Genomic DNA, 13,013 nt, shown 5'->3' with positions numbered 1-13,013 from the left:
ATACAAGGGAAAGTAATTTCTCATCTCTGTGCCTGTTCTTTGAGGCTTGCCTTCACTTTTCTAGTAAGCCATGTTTTGGTTACTGAGCTTTCAGAAGTCTCTGGATACTTGTGGAAACGGCTTTCACACTGTACAATTAAGTTTATTTGAACAGTTGTGTAATTAAAATAATTTAGAACAGTCTAGGGGTACATTGTGGTTTTGAAAGGTAAGACTTTAAAACAGCTAAAAAGTGTTCCTTGAAACACAATGAATTTTGGAGTTTTCACTCCTTAGCTTATTAGTTAAATTTTATTTTACCTAGAGAGCCTGCCTTATTAACTGGAGTAAGAGTGACCTGAATGGTAACCATTAGAAATAGATATGTTTATTCATTGCAAAAAATATATGATGCCTGAAATATATCTGTATTACATGATCTGCAAATGCATGGATATTTGAGCTAGCTGTGAAAGAGCTACCTTTGGAAGCGGAATGGCTAAGCTGTGGCAGAGTGTATTTTCCAGGCTGATAAAGCCTGCTTCTCTGCAAGGCTAATTAGGCTGGGCAGAGTATCTTACTGCCTCAGCTGCACTGCTTCTGGGCTAACTCAAACATCTTTGGACAGCAATGCACTGCACTGTGCAGGTACTTATCTTAAAAGTGAGCTCTTTGAGGTAAGGAATATCTTTTTTTATTATTCTGTACTAGTATGGCACTAAATCAGTGGCTTACAAAATACTGTGACAATGCAAACCAACCCACTAGTGTTAGTGACTCCTATGAAAAATGCAAGAAACCCACTTTTTATACAGGTTAGTCTAATTAACAGAGAACTATTGTATAAAACGGGACTTTGGTTTTAATTTATTTTCATTGATGTTGCTTAAATGTGCTCCTTCATTGTGCTAGAGCATATAGTACCCAGCAAATATATACTGGAGGGAACCCATTCCCCTACCTTAGTTCCCTATTTTAGTGTGTAGTGAATTGCTTTTTGAAGTGTGAACCTTTTATGTTAACTGTCTTTGTCCTCTGTGGCCAGCTAGATGATGTGGAGGACACTTAATTAAATTTTATCATTTTACAAATGTTAAGGAAAAAAAAGTGGGAGAATAATAAAAAATACATTTCTAATACCTCATGCATGTAGCTGTGCTGAAGAAGCTGACTGCTTTTAAAGTCATGTCTGGTGTTCAAGAAAGTCCTGTCCAGGAATATGAAGACTAGTTGTAGTTTTATTGCTTGGTAAAATTATTATGAACAAATCCCAGTGCATCTGGGACACTAGAAGTTTCCATTTATTTATCTGGGTTTTTTTCCATCATTCTCTCTGTCTTACAAATCAAAATGCAAAAGTATTTTTATGTTGTAGCAGTGAAATTACTTAACCGGTAAGGCATCACAAATAAGGTCTTATTAAAAGCTAATTAGATTATTTCAGAAAGCCAGGTTACAAAGACACTTGAAAATTATTCTCCTAAATAGAAAATGTAAGCAAACTAAAAATGTAATTAAATGCATAAAATAGTTCTGTAAGTACTTTGCTTTAGAGTAGTTCTGAATACTAATAATGATCTGATATTTTTTCCCTGAAACCTGTAGGTATTTTAAGTGCCTCAAGTAATAAATGTTATATTTTTAAATCACTTTGAAAATGGTGTGATTTGGGGGAGAGATTTTTTAAAAATAATTAGAGAGAGAACGTTTCTATTCTGAACATTTATGTTTGTCAAATCCAGGGTTAAAAAGCTGCAGCTTGAGGATGGAAGAAATACCTCTGAGAGACATTAAAAACACATGGAAAATAAAGAAAAAAAAGCCAGTGTGGTTATGTTTTGGTTTTGAGATAACAATAATTTGGGCATTCCTCCTGATGAGATTTCTCCAAAATACCATCCCAGACAGCATAGCAAACTGCCTGCCACTTCTTTTAAACATTATTTTCAGGGGAATTAGGCAATATAATTTTCAAAGATTCATATCATCAGCAACAAGGGATGGAGAACATATAATATTTTTCCTTTCTTTGCTCCAGAGTGCCGTCAGACTGAATGCATGTTCGCAGTAAGCCATCAGTTCACCACGGTATTATCAATCTGTAACTTGCTTCTAGAAGGTAGCTCGTACTGCCAACATTTTTTAGTCTTTTCAATTCATGCATGCCAAATGACATAATTTTTTGCATAAGAGTAATGTTCCCCTTCTACTCTGTACATTAAAAAAAGATGAAATCTTTGGTACGTTTTCTTTGTGCAGATATTTTCCTGTTTAGTTTTGAAGTTGTCATTCTTGTGCACTGCCTGAGCGCGCATAAAACTGTAACAGTATAGAGAGCATTACCTATTACATTTTCTTTTTATCCACGTATCACTGATAATCAGTCACCTTGCTTGTAATCAAATAAAAAAGGAAACCATTGATACAAGGCTACTTTTTTCCAGGAAAGATATTAGTGCTCTAAAGTGTAGGCATTGAATGGTATTTGTATTTGTAAATAGTAAAGCATGAAACTAAGGGCCTTTGAAATACAAATATTCAAATGAATTTAGAAATGTAGTTTAGTCTAGCTCTAAAGCTCTGAAAATCAAGTAGTTATACTTCCAGATGAGGTTGTACATGCCCTTTAATACCAAAATAGGCAAATAATAAAGACTGCCTCATCTTCCCTGCCTCATTTTGAAAAAATTCATTCAGACTTTTTCTCCTTATCACCTTTTTAATAAGTATCAAGTGCAACGTGGCTGTCTTCAGGATAGTGTAAGACTGTGCTAGAAATAAAATTATTAGTAATAAACTAGGAAATTACTTCTCTCTAGTCTTGTTATATGTTTTAGTTATACGCAGCCTGTAAATGTTACTCTTATTTAAAAAAAATACACATGAAAGTAGTTTCAAGATGTAACCTTCTCAAAAAAAACAAACAAAACCCAGTTTTAGGTTCAGAGCTACATAAAAGGAAGTTGTAAGAATGGAACAAATTCAGAACAAATGATGACTTATAAAACAAGGCATTTGTAAATTAGTTTTTGTTTTATTAGTGACCAAAATCTTCCATCCAGTTTGGGGTTTTTTTTTTTGTTTATCCAGGATTCTTTACTGTTGGTTTTTCTGTATTTTTGGTAGCTGGAGTTTTTTTATCAGATTTTCAAATAATGAACATCCCTTTAACCTTAACATGAACCGTTTGCTTCCCAAGTTGCACTGCTGTCAAATATAAAATGTAATACTGCTATTTAGTCTGTAACTGAGAATTTATTTGCAAAAATAAATAAGCTACTAAACCCTCCATCATGCAGTTTGTTAGGAACAGAGTGTTGTGCTGCGATAAAGGGATTAAGGAAGGAAGTTTTTGGTAAGGGAGGGATTCTTCTCTTACACACCTCGGCAATATCTGCTATTTTTAAAAGCAGGCGACTTTTAAGGGTGGTTTGTTTTAATGAATGAGCGTCATTTCTGTAGGAATAAGGAGCAGTAACAGTAACCAATGATAAAGATGCATTTTGGTGACAGTATCAGATGCTCTTTTCACTAGTAAGCTGACAAAAGGAGAAGGGAAAATGGTTGGGGGGAAGATGGAGGTGCTGTCCCTCCCGTTGCATAGTACCTTCTGAAATGCTGGGGTGATGGGGTATCACTGAACCTGCCACAGAGCACTGAAGAGACATGCAGTGGACAGCTGAGCAGCGTATTTCGTATCTGTAAAAAGGGTTCTGATCTTTAGTATGTATTTTATCTTTGAAGAAAACATGCTAATATCCTGTTTATTCACTGAACTGCTCTGTGATATGGGGTTCTGTAATGCTAGTCTCATCTCACAAATGAGAAGCAGAAAGTTACGGTTTTTGGCAGGGTGGAAGGGCTCCATCATGCTATTTTGCAAAGCCTTTTATAAATCCTTTTCTGTATTTCTGAGTTAAGTCATTGCATTCTGTTAATGCAATGCGAATCTTTGCCATGCTCATAAAGTATAAATAGAAATGTTAACATTCACCTTAATTTAAGCATGATAGCAGCCTAATGGAAACTTTTTACCAGACATCATTTATTTAATCAAGATCAGTAACTGGCATACACAGAAAATTATTTGTCACTGTAAGTCTTAATGTGCTAAATGGTAGGAAAAAAAACCAAACACATTTTGAGATTGACAAGAGGTTGCTGGCTTGTCATCAGCAGCTCATTTCACTTGGAAGTGATGTAATTTCTCTTTCTTTGTTATCTTCAAATGTTACTTCAGATCTTCATGGTTATAAAGTTAAATGATGAGCTTGAGTGATCTTTTTGCAGGTCAATGACCACACAACAAATTTTCTTCAGCGATAACAGTCTGCTGCATTTCTTTCTAAAAAAGGTCAATGTACAATTTGTGAGAGAGCACGGACATGAGAATCTGTTCCCAGGAGTTAGCTTGTACAGTGTCCTCAGCACACCTGTTTAGACTTAGAAACGTCATCTCTTTTTGTTTCAATTAACAGACACCTGTCATTCAGGGCCAAAAGGACAAATCTCAGTCCATTTTACTATTTTCATTTGACAACTCACTGCAGTCGTCCTACGTGTTTGCCTGTTGCTCACATAATCTTATCTTGTACCAAAAGGGATTGTCTCTCTTGTGCCTCTCATATTACAGTGATGAAGCTCTGTTGCCTGTAGTGGCATCACACTGGCAGAACTACTCCACTGTGTGGAGAAGCAGGGGGAAAAAAATAGAAATGATTAACAGGAGAGTGTTTAGTTGGAGAGATGGAAATCAGACTTTTATCAAGTGTTTTTTTTCAGTGCAGAGCACAGGGGTTTAATCAAGCAACTATTTTTCATTACTAAGTCTTCACATGCTGTGCTGAAAACTTGCCATTAAATGTCTCGTTCTGGTCTTGAAAGCCTCTTATACACACATTTAAGGCATATCTGTTCAAAGGTCATAGTAATCGTTCAAAGCAACATTTCAGCCCTGGAGTATAAAGTTGTAGAAAAAGAAAAAAAATTTTATGCTAGAGTGTTTCAGATCTCATTTGAGCAGCAGATGATATTGCTGATGGCATGTGTAGTGAGACACTTAGATGATAGGAAAGCCTGGGTGAAAGTCATTTCACATTTGAAGCTATTTCAAGTAGCTGACAACTATTTGCAAATGCAACAAATTTTATCAGTGGCTTGCTGTCAACCCTGTAACTCTAAAATCAGGAGAAGTTCTTGTTGATTTGAAATTTGGCGTAGGAGTCATCTTCCACTTCAATAAGTACAAATGTGGTCAAACAAAGTTTCTAGAAATGTTTCTTTTTCAAACAAATGCAAGTTAAACAAGAAAGCTGTTGAGGAGGCAAATGTGATCTGTTTATTGTTGCATATTTATGATGTAATTAGAGCTTAAATACTGAGTTACACAGTTGTTTTCACTTCGGCCAAACTGTAAAATATGTGGGTGAAAGTGTATGTGTATCAATTCTGCCTGTAAAACACAGTTTGTATGGAGAAAACTAGGAGTCTAATAATGTAATCCTTTAGTCATCTTTACATATTGAGGTGTTTATTTCAAATTTGGTTTTTTTAAGAACAAACATTTGAGATATGGAACTTCGCAAGTAGTTCCATAGTGCTCTTTGAACTGTGGTCATTTCCATTTGTCTTCTGTTCTTGGATCTATCAGCACTGATTTTACAGGGTTCTTATATTCCGTGTTAACAGGGAAACTTTTCTTTGCACATCAAACCCGCACAAAGCCCATGTTCTCTGTTTTTGTGTACAGATGAATATCACTCATTACAAACATTACCCAAAATTGCGTTTATGTTTTCTCTGTGGCATATATTATACACTCCCGAGTTAGTTAAGTTAAAACACCATAAGAAAATTCTACGAGTAGCTTCAGGAATTTTTATTTTATTTCATTTCTGCAGGAAATAACCACTTGCTTACCAGACTACTACAAATGGACACAATATCTCTTTCTTAAGCTTTTCGAGGCTGGGATAGTGTATCAAAAAGAGGTAGGTACAAACTTTGACCTTTAATACTTTCCAGTTGCACTAACTCAACTCACTCGTTATGTCAGTGGCACATTTCTGGATCATCCCTTCACATTCATTAAGTGGATGAGTATTTATTGTGCTCTATTGGTTTTAAGTCATTGCCAATCATAATTAATTTTATATATAACTGAATTTTACATATAGATGTATTTTACATGTTACTAACTAACATGAATGGGTATTGTAGCAAGTCAAATCAGAAATATTTATTGTTAGTAATTTCCACTGGACTGCAGGATCAGAATATAGCTACTGTTAGTTTATTTGATGATTTTAAGAAAGAATTTTCTAGGTCTTAAATTCCCTCTCATGAAAACATGTAAGATAATGTGATCATGAGGAGTCTGTTCAGCAGCAAGATTATCTAACTGTATAACATCACTGTGATGCTGTCTCAGAACTGATAGGATTGGATAGGATAGTTGGAGATTGTGTGCCTAATCGTCCAATTCCTGGACCCTATTTGTGATCTCTAAAATATTACAGAAATATTAGATACTATAAGACTATCACAGATGTTCTTCTGCTAGAGTACATTAAGAAAATATTGACCTTATAAGATTTTGTAAACAATACATATCAGGCTATCTGAAAAGGGAAGCGTTCAGTTAACAATTTCATTAGGAGATGAAACAAAGATGTTAAATGAGCATTCCAAAGAACTCTCTGTATAGCCAAGGCAACGCAGTTCCAAAACACCTGAACAGCTGCACCTAAACCAAGCTACAGTTTAGTGAATGTTTCTAACTTAAAATGGAAACTAAGATTTCTTAAATATGCTTTGATGTTTTATTTGTGTTCTGTAGAAACCAGGAAACTCCATAGGATATAATTAGGGATGTACTCCAATTATTCTCTGGTTGATGGTGAAAGGTAGTATTTGGAATGGCAGGGTGTTACTGAACTACTACTTCTATTTTCATAGGCAAGATATATTCAGAGATCTTAAATGACAACCAGCAAAAAGATTCAATGTTTGATATGTCCTAACATGCTGGCTTTGGGCGAGGGTATTCTTTCTTTCCCCCACCCCCGTAATTATTTTCTGTGTTTTTAATAAAAAAATTAAATCCCTGGCTTTGCCATAACAAACACTTTTATCTGTAAATTTCCTTGATGAGTGATCCCAGGTGAATCTGAAAAGCAGAAGGCTTTCTGCTTCATTAGAAACAGTGACGATATACAAAAATTTTGCGTGTGGGCTCCCAGTACTGTGGGATCCTGGAGGTATTTGGGTACCAGTGATTGGATCTGCTTCCCTCTTTAAGAGTCAAGGATGAGTCTGAGGACTTAAATCAGCATCTGTCAACTTGTAGGGGATATAATCTCTGGTGGATATAAAGCAGTTGCTTTTTGGCAGGAAACAGATGGCAGAGATAGCCTGTAACCCTGGGTCCCTTCAAACAGTAATATATACTTAAAGCATATATTTATCCCATGTCTTCGGCCTACTTGCAATATATGTTAGGCAGTGCTTCTGCACAGCATGAAGTCTTCTGTCTTACAATTTCTTTTTGGATACAAGTTGATAGATAATTCATAGCCTTACTGTGGTGGTAAGAATAATATATGTAGAGTGTTAGTCTAGTTATCGCTCTGTTCCAGGAGTATGTGTGTCTGGCAAGAAATTACCCTGGTAGGGAGACACAGACTCACTATATCTGGGAGCTGGAATGAGTGAGAATTAACAATGACTGTCTGGGTGCTGCAGCATCCACAGAAGGTGTCTTTATTCACCATAGCAAAATCCTTTCCTTATTCCTGCAATACTGATTTAGTCAATATATTATAGAGGTTATTGACCTGGACAGATGTGGGTGTCTTATTTAGGTTGAGATTAATTTCTGCCTAGACTCTGTTATTTTGATTAGGTATCTAGACTGTAGTGGAACCATAGATACCAAACCTGGGGATAGATACTAATGCTATAGATACCTGAAGTTAGATGAGATTAATGCTGTCTTAAAAGCATATGGTCTACATTGGTGTAGTGAGGAGATCTAAATAATGTGTTTTCTATACACTTTTCCGCTGTACTCTCTTTGTGTAGATGACATTTAGTGGCTTCCTGGGTCCATAGTTTCAGAGGCTGTCATTGTCAAGAAGTTGCCTGTGTGAGGTACAAGTAGGAACTAAGCATTTAATTTAATATCCAGGTTCTGGATATTAGTTAAAAGGCTGTGAGAAATGGAAGGAACAAAATGCAACTCTAGAAATTCACAGATAAAACCTTTCAGCTACGGGTTCTTAAATACGTATTTGCTTTGTTTTGCATGATTAGTTTAGATAAATCTTCCTGTAGTGAATAACGAGAATACGTTATGCTAAATAATTATATTCATATAGATCAGTTCAGTTACCTTTGAAAATTTTAATCATAAATTTGATCCAGTATCATCAAAACAGAAATAGTATTTTTTCTCAACTTTGAGTCATAGCCAGTTTAATATAAGCACATGCTAATACTGCTTTATGCAACTGGCATTTTATTACTTCTTCTCATTATTATTATCTGATTTATCTCTCTTTAGCTGTTATTTTAAATTTGTAGTGGTGTGGGTGTTTTTTTCAGAACTTACAAATCAAAAGATCATTACTTTAGACCCAACTTCATAATGTGTTATATCATTACTGAAGAAGTTGTGTGTTCTTAAATTCTACAAAGTAGATCTGTAATAGTAGAATATATTGATTGCTTTTAATTTCCCAGTGAATTTTCAGAAGCCTTTTATAAAAACCATTGTGATGTCATTGGTAGGTAACAGATAAAAGGTAGGCAAACTGTAAAGAGTTTGAATTGCCATGACATGGTGAATCCACACAAGCTTAATTTGAAAGTGAGTTTGTTTTTATCAAAGAATGACTTTCTTTTGTTTCATTATAATAAATTTTTTATAGATTGATGTAGGTAGTCAGACTTTGCGCACACACACGCATATACCACACAATGATAACAAAACCAGCAACAGTATTCCTAAGGAAGAGAATCCATGCATCTGTCTTTCTGCTGTCCTCACTGTAAGATTTTTTAAATGGTTGTGATATTTACTATTGCTAAGAATATGTAGCTTATTTAAAACTAAGCAATATCAGTTGTTTGGAAAATGGAGCATTTCAGAAGGTGATCAGTGATAGATAAAATGTAAAGTGAGTAATATGAAGGCAGTGATTAGTTTTTTCAATTGACGTACTAAGGCCTCCCCATACCCAAAGAAGACATTTGAAGTTTTCAAATAATATGTAATGTAATAGAATGCTATGGAGCTGGAGCTGCTGTTTTTCAGTCAGGCTGATTAAACTTTGATTTAGCTCAAATACTGCATAACACTTAAAATAATGGATCACTCTTCCTTATTGCTATGATTTTTATTTTTTTTCTTTCTGTTCAGTTTTTCAAGTTAATGTCTAGCACTGAATACTACTTCTGGAATGACCATTAGGATTCTTTTGTGGTCTTAGATCCTGTATGATAAATGATCAGTTAAATTGTTCAGCAGTAGGGCGGGGTGAGTTTCATTTTTGCTCCCTCCCCATTATGTTATGTCTGGTATTTCAGTTAGCCCTCAAACAACAAGGTTTGTAGAGTTGAACACCAACATTTACTTGGCTTTAAATTTTGTTTAAATCTATTTATATTGATAAGGAAAGATGATTTCAAAAGTAATTCACACAGTTGATAGAAGTTATGTGCAGAAAATATCAGCTTTTTCAATTGAAATAGAATTGACCACTATAAAATTTCTTTGTGATTCTGTCCTCTCAAGTCGCAGATCCTCAGTTATTCATCCCCCTCAGTCTGACTCAACACTTTTGGATTAGTGGTGGACAGTTTTTAAGCATCAGACTACATTGTTTGCAGCTTGGTCAATTGGAACACTTACCTATTTAATATTCACGTGTCAGCCTGTGCCTTTAGGATGATCAATCAAGGCAAATGCTGCCAACTGCATTCTTGGATTTTTTGAGTTCTGAGAATATGATTATTCAATCCATCTTCAGTTCAGGCCATGTCACTGATTGAAATGGATGTTATAAAAAGTAGAAAACTCAGGGGCCTAAGGAATGTTTCTAGATAATTCTTTTAGTGTCTGAAAAGTAAGGTTCTGGTTTGGAAATGGCTGCTGAAAATATTTTTTCTTCCTGCAACTTTTTTTAGGCCTTGGTTAATTGGGATCCAGTGGATCAGACTGTTCTAGCTAATGAACAGGTGGATGACAATGGTTGCTCGTGGCGTTCAGGAGCAAAAGTGGAACAGAAATACCTCAAACAGTGGTTTATCAAAACTACTGCTTATGCAAAGGTATGAGAATACAGTTCTTTGAAATTATGGTGCTATGGAAAAGTACTTAAAAGAGGTGACTTTTCATCCAGAACTATTCATCAAGCTGAATGCGGTCTTTTCTATATGCATGTTTGTGTACTACATAATTATATAATAACATACGTGATCTCTCCCTGTGTATGTGTGTATAAAAAATTATTATCCCTGAAGTCTTTCTGTTCACATCTTTAAGAATTCTAAGTAGTTGGTATGGGATTAAGTTTTGAAGAAATAAAAAACCTTAAATTATAGGTGAATGAATGAACTGTCCATTCATACGTTGTCATCCCATATTTACCATCAAGTGCTTTTCTGCATATTTTGAGCGTACAGTTGTGCAATCTTTTGAACTAGAAACTTGTTTACCTAGTCAACCTGTTGGACTTAATGGGCATAGTATAAGCAATGGAGTACAGCTTGTCACCTGGCGTTTATTTCCACATGTATCTAAACCATAGTACTTTATGATTAACTGCTCTTTACTGAAGATCATCTGGATCTTCTATTATAGTTCATAGTGTATTTGATTATCTGTAATTTTAAAAATATTTTCAAGTTATTTAAACATCTTTTTTTGTCATGAGCTCAAATTTTGGTTGTGATGGAACAGCATAGCTTCCGCACCTAGAAATTCTTCAACAACATTTTTGGCTTTATGCTCTCTGAGATGAAAATATCAACTTCCTGTTTTGTCTGGGTAAAGTTTTTATTCCATCCAAATGTCCGTGTCTTGAGACTTCAAGTACAGATTGAGAAAGTTATTCCCAATAAAATATTAAAAATTCACCTTTGACCCTTTTTCTGAGCCTCAGATTCAAGAAGCCAAATTTCCATCATCATCCAGGGAGAAGAAATCCAGGTCTCACTCTAGATTGATTCATAATGAAGAGAAAAACCTTAGATATCCTGCCTGACGCTTTGATTCCTCATACACAGAGAGGGTACTTGAGATGCATGTCTTCTGACTATGCTGCCTGTTCTGCCAGTAAGGAGGGAACATTTGCTATAACTGAAGGAAAAATGGAGTATGTCTGCACAACCACAAAACAATCACCACGTTATGAGCTTTTTCTTGGTGCTCTTGTCACCAGATTTCATGATCATCTTTGTGATATTTCAGGGTCTGCCCCAACTGACTGTCTCCCTCAGTTTGAGGCTGGAGCTTCATTACACTTTCTACCTTTACTGATACATCTTTTGTCTATTGTCTTTATAGAGGTTGTAAGAAATAATGACAAGTATTTCTGGGCTGTATCCATGCTTGCACCAGATCAGTGTTTACTTAAGTCTCTCTAAGAGAGGTGAATCAGCCTTAAATTTTTACTCATAAAGACCAAAAGACAAGACTGAGGAGCTTTTCAGTAACCTTGAAAACACCTTTGACTTATGGGATTATTGCCTCTTGCTCAATATCCACCCTCTTCTGGGGAGGAGGATTTATCTTTTGTCTTTAGTCTCTGACCTAAGAAATGTTGTTACAGGAAATCAGCTCTTAGGATGATCATGTCTCCCACATCATCTGCAGTAAATAGGATCAGCTGATGGCAAGAAAGAACTTGTGCCTCCACAGCATCCCCTCATTTTCCCCCCAAAGATGTCACCTCAGGAGACTACCATATCCCCTGCCTACATGAAGGGCAAAAGTGCAAACCCTTTGTTCTTGAGCATCTTAGTGGCATCAGCTCTCATGCTGCTTCTACTTTTCATTTGGGGATGAGCATTTATATCAACCTGTACAAAACATTTAAGCATTACTACAGAGGACAGCTGAGTACTCTACAGATCACAGAATCACAGAATGGCAACGGTTGGAAGGGACCTCTGGAGATCATCTCATCCAACCCCCACTGCTTGAGCAAGTACACCTAGAGCAGGGGGCACCGGACTGCATCCAGGCAGGTTTTGTATGTCTTCAGGGAAGGAGACTCCACAACCTCTCTGGGCAGCCTGTTCCACTGCTCTGTCACCCTCAAAGTAAAGAAGTTTTTTCTCATGTTTAAGTGGAACTTCTGTGTTCCAATTTATGTCCATTGCCCCTTGTCCTGACGTTGGGCATTTCTGAAAAAGAGTCTGGCCCCATCCTCTTGACACCCAGCCTTTAGGTATTTATAAGCATTAATAAGATCCCCCCTCAGTCTTCTCTTTGTCAGGCTAAACAAACCCAGGTCTCTCAGCCTTTCCTCATAAGAGAGATGCTCCAGTCCCCTGATCATCTTGGTAGCTCTCCAGTGGACTCTCTCCAGTAGTACCCTATCCTTCTTGAACTGGGTAGCCCAGAACTGGATGCAGTACTCCAGATGTGGCCTCAGCAGAGTGGAGTAGAGGGGGAAGATAACGTCCCTCGATCTGCTGGCCACACTCTTTTTGATGCAGCCCAGGATACCATTGGCCTTCTTGGCCACAAGGGCACATTGCTGGCTCATGGTCAACCTGCTGTCCACCAGCACTCCCAGGTCCTTCTCAACAGAGCTGCTTTCCAGCAGGTCAACCCCCAACCTGTTACTGGTGCATGGGGTTGTTCCTCCCCCGGTGCAGGACCTTACACTTGCTCTTGTTGAATCTCATTAACTTCCCCTCAGCCCAGCTCTCCAGCCTGTCCAGGTCTCGTTGGATGGCAACACAGCCTTCTGGTGTATCAGCCACTCCTCCCAGCTTGGTATCGTCAGCAAACATGCTGTGGG

General features: G+C 36.7%; 1 protein-coding gene across 2 annotated transcripts in view; it reads left to right on the top strand.

Annotated features, from left to right (window-relative positions):
* Nucleotides 1-13,013, top strand: part of LARS2 (leucyl-tRNA synthetase 2, mitochondrial) — a 93,827-nt gene that overhangs the window by 19,707 nt on the left and 61,107 nt on the right. Inside the window, exons 6-7 of one of the 2 annotated variants that reach the window (XM_075083433.1) lie at nt 5,880-5,969; nt 10,168-10,311. In XM_075083433.1, the coding sequence (XP_074939534.1) occupies nt 5,880-5,969; nt 10,168-10,311 (234 nt within the window). The remainder of the gene's footprint in view (nt 1-5,879; nt 5,970-10,167; nt 10,312-13,013) is intronic. The other variant, XM_075083434.1, reaches the window with a different exon arrangement.

The sequence above is a fragment of the Phalacrocorax aristotelis genome, chromosome 2, assembly GCF_949628215.1.
Source record: "Phalacrocorax aristotelis chromosome 2, bGulAri2.1, whole genome shotgun sequence".
NCBI classification, from domain to species: domain Eukaryota; kingdom Metazoa; phylum Chordata; class Aves; order Suliformes; family Phalacrocoracidae; genus Phalacrocorax; species Phalacrocorax aristotelis.
This window is presented reverse-complemented; position numbering and strand designations above follow the sequence as displayed.